Here is a 10,545-nt window from a genome sequence, read left to right as displayed (position 1 = left end):
TGCCCCGGCCCCCCTGCCCACCAGCCCCTAGGTGTTGCTGTACTTTCCTTTCTTGTTGTAGACTCTAAGGGTTACCCCCACCCCCACCCCCGCTTAGTCCTTGACTCCCTCCGCTCTAGTTACACCTGCCCCACCTGAAATCCAGCCACAGTTCCAGGCTACAGAGCCCTGCCTGGGCTGGAGACCGGCCTGGATCGGGCTCCTGCTGGGAGGACTTTGGAGGGAGTGGCTGTCCTGGGTTGGTGGTGGTGAGGTCTCTGGTGAGACAGAGAGAACGAGAGTCAGTGAATGAGTAAGTATATGTGTATGCGCCGTAACTGGATTCCACCTTGCTTTTCAGCCCCGGGTCCATGACTTTGGAACCTTGACTTTGTCTTGGGGGAAGCTCCAGGCCACCTGGACCTTCTAATCCTGCTAGTCCCTCCTTTTCCCATCCAGAGGTACAGCATTTCAGAGAGGCTGCCCCACCCCTGCCTTGAGCCAGTGGGTACCGTCCATCAGGGCTTTTGCCTTTGGTGTATGCCTTTGGCCTTAACCGCATCCCCTTTGCTGGCTGGAGGACCCGTGTTTATGGATCTAGGTGTCGTCTTGGAATAGCGAAAGGGCTGAGGAGCTCTGGCCCTGGGAACGTGATCATGGGGAACCTTAGAAACCGGGAGTGTGCTCTAGAGGGTATGTGACTGGGTGTCAGGGGGATACTTCAAGGGCAGGAAGCAGCCCATGCCCCCTCCCCTGAGATGTGGGCTATAAAGAGTACAGCGAACTCAGATGGGACAGGGCCTATTTTAGAAATCCGCTTCCTTGAGCTGTTAGAGCTGTGGCAGGCTTGTGTAGGTGGAAGGTGTGAAGAGGAATTCAGTTTGTCGCATTCGTAATTTGTTTTTTAGAAGATCGTCTGGGGTCGGGTCCGCTCCCTTGTGCATTTGTGGCTGTGGACTGTACCCAGCTCCCTGGGGAGAAAATCTTAATAGCTGGATATTTGGCATGAGGTACTTAGCATGGACAAGTCCGCTGGAGGTAGGGCTGTCTCTCAGGGGTCCCTTCCAGGTGACTCATCTGTCCCTCTGAGAAGCTCCACAGGGTGGACTTTTCATTGGTAGGGATTGAGGGAACTACACCCAAGACTTGCCTCAGGTTCCCTCCAAAAACAAACTCGCTGCCATGGGGTGGATGCTTGTTGGTCTCATGGTGAGCCCCTGTGAGTTTCTAAGACTGGAACTGTTTACAGGAGTAGAAAGTCCAGTCTTTGTCCCAAGGAACAGATGGTGGTTTTGAACAGCTGACCATGCATATCACAGGCCAGCACGTAACCACCAACATATACCACCAGGGCTCATTTTAAGGTCCCTAGGTGTATGTATATATATGTTAGCCCCAACACTCCACCCTCCACACAATCACTTCAAGTGCTGGAATTGAGAAATTCCTTGAACATATGTCTTAATGATGATTCAGCCTGCTTAACAGCAGGTGGGGAGGAGGGAGCAAGAAGAGCTATAGCTGAGTCTTAGGCTGGGAATCTCAAGTTTGGTTTTTTGTTTTGTTTTTGAGGGGTGTTTCTAGAATGATCTGTTCTGTCCTTGTTTTTACTGAAAATGGAAGGCGTAGGGTTGCACTGCACCCTATAGGGTCTAGGTCCGGATGCACTTCAGAAACTCTGGCACATGAGCATGGACGGCGTGACTAGCAGTCACTGACTCAGTTAATGAACACTGAAGGACTCCTGTGCTCTCGAGACCCTGGAGAGATGAGGCAGAGGCAACAACGGGCCCTTGCCCTTGAAGAGCTCGCAGCCTAAGTGGGGCCCTTGATGCAGCCCAGTGCTCCAAGTCATGTGGTGATAAGTGCACTGTTCAAGGCAGGTGGAAGGAACTGTGGCAACACCACGGAGGAGCACATCTTGGGATTTTTGAGTAGGGGAGAGCTCCCTCTTCCCCTACTTTAGCCCACTGCAGCCTGGGCGCGAAGGGGAGCATGTGATACTTGCACTCTTTGGGCTTCGGGACAGATAGCTTGACTGCTGAGCAGGCACCCCATGAGCTCATGTCCTCTGCCTGCCTGCATTCCCTCTCAAATCAGATGCTCCTTTTTCACCTCACACACAGGCAAGTGGGACCCACTGCAGAGAACTGGGCCAGAGCAGGCTGGAGGGGTTTGTGAGGAGATGTCTCTAACGTGGCATCCCCCTGGCTGTGTTCGGCCTTCAGAGTCCCATTAACTCTCATGCACTTTGTCAGTGTCTTTTAAAATTTTTTTAACAGAGTGGGGAACTGTTTGTCTTGAGTCTGCTGAGGGTATTCCCCCTCCCCCTCCCGAATTTCTCACAGCTTTAAAAATAGCCCTGCGTTGCTTGCAGGGTTTTGCCTAATATAAAATGGCTGTGGTGAGCACGAGGCTCGGTGGGGGTGGGGGCTCTTTGTGAGGGTTGCTCCCGCTTGCCTGAAAGGTTTCGGCAGATTCTGTCCCATCTGTGGAGCATATGCACAGCTGCTGGTGTGAAGGGAATGCGGCGTGAGCTGCCCAGACACGCGACATGCGCAGCCCTCGCCACCTGTGCTCACGGCCTCTCTCTTCCCAGATCAATGAGCTCAGCCAGGTCCCTCTCCCTGTGATGCTGCTTCCAGACGACTTTAAGGCCAGCTCCAAGATCAAGGTCAACAATCATCTTTTCCACAGGTCAGTGTGGACCTCTGCCCGTCCTCTTTTAGGTCAACTGTCCTAGAAAGCGAGATCTTTGGAAAAGGTACGAGTCAATGGGTTTGAAGGTTCTAGTTTTAGAAGGCAACTTACCAGTTGTGTAGTTGAATCATTTTCCCAATGCAGACACTTTGTGTTGTGTAAAGAAATCATTAGAATAATCTCCAGTGTTCCCTGGACCCTTTTATTTACTCTAGCGTAGCACCTTCCCAGAGTAGATACTCAGATAATATTATCATTAGCTTCTGGTAGGGGCTTCCTGAAAGAAAGATCCCGGTCTTCTGAGCCCTGCTCGTGTTAAAAGATGTCATTGCCAACAGTGGCCGCGATTGCCAGTGCCAGGATGTCTCTCACGTGCTTGAGCTCTGAGCCGTGTTGTTTGGATGAGCAATAGCCCCTGACTGTACTCCCCTCTGCTCACCACTTAGGCGGGTCACTCAACCCCACCAGGTCACAGACTCCTCTTGTGTAAAGCAGGGATCATATACCTTTAATTGACCTCACAAGGTTTTATGGGAGTCAAATACGTGAGGGTACTTTACAAACGGCTGAGTTCTATAGAAGTGTAATCTTGTTACTTGGATCGTGTTCTTACCTTGAATGCTTCTACTGCAGGGAAAGTCTGCCCAGTCATTTCAAGTTCAAGGAGTACTGTCCTCAGGTCTTCAGGAACCTCCGTGACCGGTTTGGCATCGATGACCAGGACTATTTGGTGAGCGTCCGTGACGGGGTGAGAGTGGTTCTTTCTGCCTAGCACCCAGGGGCCCTGGGGACAGTCTTACTTGGAGAAATGGGAGTCTGGCAGGTTGGGTGCTTTCCCTTTTTCCAGCCACAGGCATCTGTGCAAGTAGACTCAGTGTTTGCGGTGAATTTCATTCCGTAAGCACCAGGCTGAGAACCTGCAGCTCAGCCTCTTACGCCAGCCCATCATTCACTCCCAGGCGTAATCAGTTGGCTATCATAATGTGATTTGCATCTCTGTCTAAAGGGGGAGGAGAAGATCCTCTGGCCTCTTCTGTGTCCCCAGGTATCCCTTACCCGGAGCCCCCCAAGTGAAAGTGAAGGCAGTGATGGTCGCTTCCTTATCTCCTATGATCGGACTCTGGTCATCAAAGAAGTGTCCAGTGAGGACATTGCTGACATGCATAGCAACCTCTCCAACTACCACCAGGTCAGACCTCTTCCCATCTTCGTTCTTTCCCTCAGCTCCCTACTCACAGCCGAACTGCTGGAGCGAGCAGAGAGACTTCCCCTGTATTTTCTCCCCTACTGCCCACTTTACGCCCCAAGAAGCACCTGACATCTTGTTTGGTTTGGGTTTTTGTTTTGTAACTTTCCTGTGTGAATTAGGTGGACGTTTACAGAGCAGGGCATTCATTGCTTTTTCATTCAGTAGTTCATACGGATTTGGTTTTAACTCGCCCATCGGAGTCCCCTCAATGTATCCTCACTTATCCCAACGCCTCCAGGTGTTTCCTTTCCTCCTTTCCCGACTGGCTGTCTACATTGTCCTTGGGTAGATGCTGCCCCTTTTGATCTTCAGTGGTTGCGATGAGTTCGATCCAGAGGCATCGGGTGACAGCATGTTTTTGAAAACTAGGGATTGTCCACCCCCCACCCAAAAGACATGTACTTATCTAGTTGTGCTCTTCTAAATAGAATACTTTAGGCATATCTCTTCTCATCTGCTACTTAACACTCTGAAGCCGGTACTATGGGTTGATTTATAAAGAGCTCCTGTTTAGCAGAGTGTAAGTCATAGGCGAAGTCAAAACTGTGTGAAGTGCTAACACCAAATGAGAGTCTCAGGAATGAGCTCAGTGTGGAGGGAAAGTGCACATTGGGATGAACTGGAAGTGAGAAACCATTGTCATGTTTCAGCCCATCCAGTCTGAGCATGTTAACGTGGAATGTGGGGCTTATGGGACTCTCTGATGATAAAAAGTACTCTGCCTGAATGTATTTCTACTGATGAAAAAAATCTCACCAAAGTCCAGAAGCAAGAAACATGAGGACTACATAAAAGATTGTAAAAGAAGTCTTTTATCTAACAAAGAGTGAATGACCCCTATTAGTAGGTCTTGTGGGAAGCAGTAGAGAAAGACGTGAATGAAACAGTTGTGGCCCTGAAAGACATCCTGGTCTCTTGGCAAAGGCCAGAGAACAGCATTAGCACACAGTGTGAGGTGTGTAATAATAGAGGTACGGATGGCCTGGGGTCCCAACTTCCCTAGGGAAAGAGGTGCAGTGGGACAGTAGAAAGGGAATTTTTCAGGAGATTTATTTCAGAATCTGATCCTTGAAGGAGTAGTAGGGGTTTACCATTGGAAAAAATGGAAGAGAGAATTCTAGGCAGAGTAGAGCAGTCTTGGCAGAAGCACAGAGCCATGCTCAGTGTTGGCGAACTGCAGAAAATGCATTATGACTTGGATATGGTGTTGTGGGAAAATAGGCAGGAGTCAGATCATGAAAACTCACTGCCAGTAAGTCGATTCCAACCCTCTTTGACAGAGTAAACTGCCCTGTTGGGCTTCTGAGACTGTGACTTCCTATGGGAATAGGAAACCTCATCTTTCTCCCGTGGAGTAGCTGGTTGTTTTGAACTGCTGACCTTGTGGTTAGCAGCCCACTGTACAACCTCTACCCCACCAGGATTCCTCTGAGATCATGAAGGAGGAGTCACATGAAGTTTGGGATGGGGGAGAATCATGGGAGTTAAGGCAAAGGGAGGAGGACTAGGCTTCTGGAGGAAGGCCCTTCTGATTTAGACAGAGTGGGCTTGAGGTTTCTGCAGTTCATCTGATAGATGTCCAGTAAGTAGAAGGGGAGGGGGTGGGTGAGACCACGACGAGAAGGCTGAGGACAGAGCCGTCCGGAGCAAGTGCAGAAAAGAGCCCATAAAGAAGACTGAAAGTGGGCAGGTGCTTTCAATTTTTTGTGCCTTAATTTAGACCAGAAAGGACTTGAGGACAGAGATGGAGGCTCAGCACAGTGATATAATGGGAGCTGAGGGTGCGGAATGTGGTCAGGTGCCACCCAGAGTAGAGTACAACAAGGACTCAGAAGTACTCAATGGATTTGGCGATGAAAGGGGCGGGGGAGAAGTAACTTGCTGAGGAAAAAGGAGGGTCCCGATCTGATTTCAGTGGTTGGAGTGGAGGCGGCAATTGCTGCTTGCTGTTCAGAGGAGGGTGGCTCGAAGAGGAGAGAGCAATGCTGAGAGATGGTAGCATGTAGCATGTTGCATTGAGAGAGGAACTTTTTTTATAATCATTTTATTGGGGGCTCATATAACTCTTATCACAATCCATGCATCCATCCAGTGTGTCAGGCACATTGTGCATTTGTTGCCCTCATTCTCAAAACATTTGTTTTCTACTTGAGCCCTTGGTATCAGCTCCTCATTTCCCCCTCTCCCTCCCCACCCCTCCCTCTCTCATGAACCCATGATAATTTATAAATTATTATTATTTTGTCATGTCTTATACTGTCCAGTGTCTCTCTTCACCCACTTTTCTGTTGTCTGTCCCCCAGGGAGGAGGTTATATGTAGGGCTTTGTAATCGGTTCCCCCTTTCTACCCTCCCTTCCCTTCACCCTCTCGGTATTGCCACACTCACCATGGGTCCTGTGAGGTTCATCTGTCTGGATTCCCTGTGTTTCCAGTTCCTATCTGTACCAGTGTACATCCTTGGGCTAGCTGGATTTGTAAGGTAGAATTAGGATTCATGATAGTGGGGGTGAGGGGAGAGGAAGCATTTAAGAACTAGAGGAAAGTTGTATGTTTCATCGTTGCTCTGCACCCTGACTGGCCTGTCTCCTCCCTGCGACCCGTCTGTAAGGGGGATGTCCAGTTGTCTACAGATGGGCTTTGGGTCCCCACTCTGCACTGCCCCTCAATTCTCAATGATATAATTTTTTTTTTTTTTTTGATACCTAATAACTGATCCCTTCGACACCTCATGCTCACCCAGGCTGGTGTGCTTCTTCCATGCGGGTCTTGTTTCTTCTGAGCTAGATGGCCACTTATTTACCAAAGAGGAATTTTTTTTAACCGTCAAAATGATTTGCCATTATGTAGATAGTTTTACTATGGGAATCTAGCTCACCCCAACACACTGTTGTTAGAGAACTCATTTGGTTGATAATCAGAAATCCTAATCCTATTTCTGTGACTTCTGGCAAAGACAGATCCCTTGCAAAGAGCGAAAGTGTAAGACTACTCCCCTTCCCCATCTCAATGGTAAGAAATGGAATGAGAGACGGGACTTTCAAAAATGGAATAAATCAGAAGAGGAGGCCTTCAGGAACACTGTGGCTAGGCAGAAAGTGCCGTGTAACGCTCTCCTTGAGTTTTCTGCCCCACCCTGGCATGGTGGTGTTTGAGTTCCCATACCTTGGCTGTGTGTGTGTGCCTCTCACCCTCTCCCCATCCCCCCCTCACAGTACATTGTGAAGTGCCATGGCAACACCCTGCTGCCCCAGTTCCTGGGGATGTACCGAGTCAGCGTGGACAACGAAGACTGCTACCTGCTCGTCATGCGCAACATGTTTAGCCACCGCCTTCCTGTGCATAGGAAGTATGACCTCAAGGTCAGGGCTGGATCATTGGGGCCAGAGGGGAGGCTTCTGGTGACAGTTGGGAAACTTGAGAGCTTGTCTTGGGAATTGGGTCTCGGTCTTATAACCGCTTCTGCTGATTTGGTCTTTGGCTCTCTCCACAGGGGTCTCTAGTGTCCCGGGAAGCCAGCGATAAGGAAAAGGTGATTCTCATTTTAGGCAGTGGGGTGAGGGCTGGGGGACAGCAAGATTTTCTTAGGATGAAGACACTCTTCTCCATCAAGGGTTAGGAATCATCAGCAGTTAATTTTTCTCTTAAACTGTTGGAGGAAAAGGAAGAATTGTTAGAGGTGGGCAAAGGGAACAGCTGTTTTGTCATGGGCATGCGTTACCCCATATGGAACGTTTGGGGGTGGGTGAGGATGCCAGAATTTAAGAACTCTCATTCTGGACTCTTCTTTTTCAAGTCGCTGATTTTGCTTAAGAAGAACGAGAAGTCAGCATGGGGATCTTCACTGGAAACCCTCAACAGAGAGTAGTGGGTTGTGACCCAGGTAGAGCTGCAGTGCCTGATGGGTCTGGGAAACCGTTGGCGGTAACGGACGCTAGGGTGCCTCGAATCGTGGAGCCAAGGCGAGAGTAGTAAGGTCTCTCCTAGTGGCCGCTGAGTTGGAGAGCCCACCCCTGGATGAGGAGGCAGGGTTCTCTGAGACCTTAAAAAAGGGGTATGTATATGCTAAGGCATCCTTTTACCTATTCTTAGGTTAAAGAGTTGCCCACCCTTAAGGATATGGACTTTCTCAACAAGAACCAGAAAGTTTATATTGGTGAAGAAGAGAAGAAAGTATTTCTGGAGAAGCTCAAGAGAGATGTGGAGGTGATGACTGGGGTGTTCTGGGAATGTCTCTCTGCCCTTTTTTTTTCTCCCTGCCCCAAAAGGCAGATGTCTTTCCCATGTGCATTATAAGGGAGTGTGTCCCCTCTCCTTTATTCTTCAGAACCTCTGTGTGAGGGGAGTTGACTGTGAGACATAAAACCCCCCAAGGCTAGCCTGTGGAAGGGGGAGGGTGGGGATGAGCTAAAAGGATGATCTTCCAGGGCCTTTAGGCACTAAAGGGTGACGGGACACTCAAACCTCAATAATCATCCCTTCCCTGGGAAAACCCCAAAATCAGATTCACTGCCATCGTCACTTCTGATTCATACCCTACCTTTCCAGGGTAGGGTAGTGGGTTTCCCAGCCTGTAACTCTTTACAGGGGCAGAAAGCCTCATCTTCCACCTGCCGACCTTGCGGTGAGCAGCCCCACGCATCCCCACAACACCACCGCGGCTCAAATGTCAAGGGTAGAAGTGCAAGGGTGGTACCTGGGAATGGAAAGGGAAGTGTGGGTGTCTGATGGTCAGTGGGTCTCAGTTCCTAGTACAGCTAAAGATCATGGACTACAGCCTTCTGCTGGGCATCCACGACATCATCCGGGGCTCTGAGCCAGAAGAAGAGGGGCCTGCCCGGGAGGAAGAGGCAGAGGGGGAGGGAGACTGTGGCCTGACTGGACCTGCTGCTGTGGTGGGCTCCTATGGCACCTCCCCGGAGGGCATCGGCGGCTACATCCATTCCCATCGGCCTTTGGGCCCTGGAGAGTTTGAGTCCTTCATCGATGTCTACGCCATCCGGAGTGCTGAGGGTGAGACACCCTGGAAACTCTAGGGGTGGGGAGGGTTGTCCCATGTGAGTCAACCTCGGTTCCTGGGCCAAGGAAATCCGCACCATCTCTGCTCTTCATTGTTGGTCTTCCTTGCCAGGGGCCCCCCAGAAGGAGGTGTATTTCATGGGTCTCATTGACATCCTGACACAATATGACGCTAAGAAGAAAGCAGCTCATGCAGCCAAGACGGTCAAGCATGGGGTGAGGGTTTCCCCCAGAGCCTTGCCTCTCCCGCACCATTCTTTAAGGAGAGAGAGAGCAGGGGGCGGGGGCTGGGAGGGGGGAGCAGGCGGTGGGATGGCCAGCCACATTGTTCCCTCCCTCCTCTCACAGGCTGGAGCAGAGATCTCTACTGTCCATCCTGAGCAGTACGCTAAGCGATTCCTGGATTTTATTACCAACATTTTTGCCTAAGAGGCTGCCTGACTCCACAGTGACTGCTGCTTGCTGTTCAGGGTGGCGAGGTTCTGAGAGGCTTGGAGGAACGGGGGATATTTTGACCAACACATCTTTGCTTCCTCCTGTGCGCAATTCAGGCTGCGGGCGCCTTCCATCCAAATAACCCATTTCGTTGCATTGGCTCTTCCTGGCCATCAGAAATACATTGTCCTTTCCTTCCCTATTGCCCTCCCCGGACAAGTCTGTTTGCTTCATTAGGGTGTCATTGTTGACTCTCCCAAGTGCCTTGATCTTTGTAAAAAGTCCTATTGTTTCTATAAAAGAAAAAGAGCTCGGGGGTGGGGTGGGGGGGTTGTTTGCGATCTTCAGAACCTGATTGGATGGATGGACCTGGTTCAAGCAATTACTCTGGATGCACTTTGCTGTGCGGAATGAACTAAAGTGTATGAATTTTACTGAGAACTTTATAGAGCTTACTGTGTCATGCTTCAATCCCAGAAGGCCTTGGGATGGAGAGCATTAAAGATACAAATGTGGGTGCAGGCATGAAATCGGCCAGTCTTGAGCACAGAGGTGGTGTAGAGTGGTCAGCGTGCTGCCTGCCCCTGGAGGTGTGGGACCGAAGACAACTCTCAGGATTATGCCAGGATCTGGAGAGAATCCGCACCCAGGATTGACCACCCGCCCATTTCTTCCCGCCAGCAGCTCCCTTCCACCCTCCCCACCTGTACTCCCTCCCGGGTGCAGGGGCCCAGAGATGGCTCACATGTTGGAAGCCTCAGGCAAAGTGTTTGACTGTTGCTGCTCGTCAGGACAGCCTCACATCTCTTCTGGAGGCCTTCAGTGGGCCTGTGGCCAGTTTGAGAGATGGGTGAAGGCGTGAGGGTATGAGTTTCATTCCCTTAGTAAGTTTTTCTCCTTCCTTTTTAGCTGTCCTTGTGGTTTATTCCCAGATGAAGGGAATTTCCCCACCTGGGCCAGTCCTGGCCATTTTGAGAAGATGGTGGGTGGTCTGTAGTGTGGGGCTCTCCCCTGCGCCCTGGAGGTGTGTGCCAAACACACTGTCCTTCCTCAGCCCTCACTGATCCGTTTCCCAGCTAGGTTTGTCATCGTTTTGTTCTCTCCTGTCTTGCACTGCTACTGTGTCTCCCAAGGGGACAGATGGCCTTCTTGATCATCTTCACC

The 10,545-nt window shown here is 50.4% G+C and overlaps 1 protein-coding gene across 2 annotated transcripts in view; it reads left to right on the top strand.

The window, feature by feature from the left end:
- Positions 1–332: 332 nt before the first annotated feature.
- The window catches only part of PIP4K2C (phosphatidylinositol-5-phosphate 4-kinase type 2 gamma), a 10,838-nt gene continuing 625 nt past the window's right edge, over positions 333–10,545 (top strand). The window contains exons 1-10 of one of the 2 annotated variants that reach the window (XM_004700513.2): positions 333–440; positions 2,579–2,676; positions 3,313–3,409; positions 3,725–3,868; positions 7,143–7,289; positions 7,421–7,459; positions 8,020–8,133; positions 8,673–8,940; positions 9,059–9,162; positions 9,295–10,265. In XM_004700513.2, the coding sequence (XP_004700570.1) occupies positions 2,612–2,676; positions 3,313–3,409; positions 3,725–3,868; positions 7,143–7,289; positions 7,421–7,459; positions 8,020–8,133; positions 8,673–8,940; positions 9,059–9,162; positions 9,295–9,375 (1,059 nt within the window). In that variant the 5' untranslated portion in view covers positions 333–440; positions 2,579–2,611 and the 3' untranslated portion in view covers positions 9,376–10,265. Of the gene's footprint in view, positions 441–2,578; positions 2,677–3,312; positions 3,410–3,724; positions 3,869–7,142; positions 7,290–7,420; positions 7,460–8,019; positions 8,134–8,672; positions 8,941–9,058; positions 9,163–9,294; positions 10,266–10,545 lie in introns of those variants that run through there. The other variant, XM_045293012.1, reaches the window with a different exon arrangement.

This window comes from Echinops telfairi, unplaced genomic scaffold, assembly GCF_000313985.2.
Source record: "Echinops telfairi isolate 266 unplaced genomic scaffold, ASM31398v2 ScPeMD7_2;HRSCAF=8, whole genome shotgun sequence".
Taxonomy (NCBI): domain Eukaryota; kingdom Metazoa; phylum Chordata; class Mammalia; order Afrosoricida; family Tenrecidae; genus Echinops; species Echinops telfairi.
The sequence above is the reverse complement of the archived record's forward strand: the minus strand, read 5'-3'. Positions and strand labels throughout refer to the sequence as shown.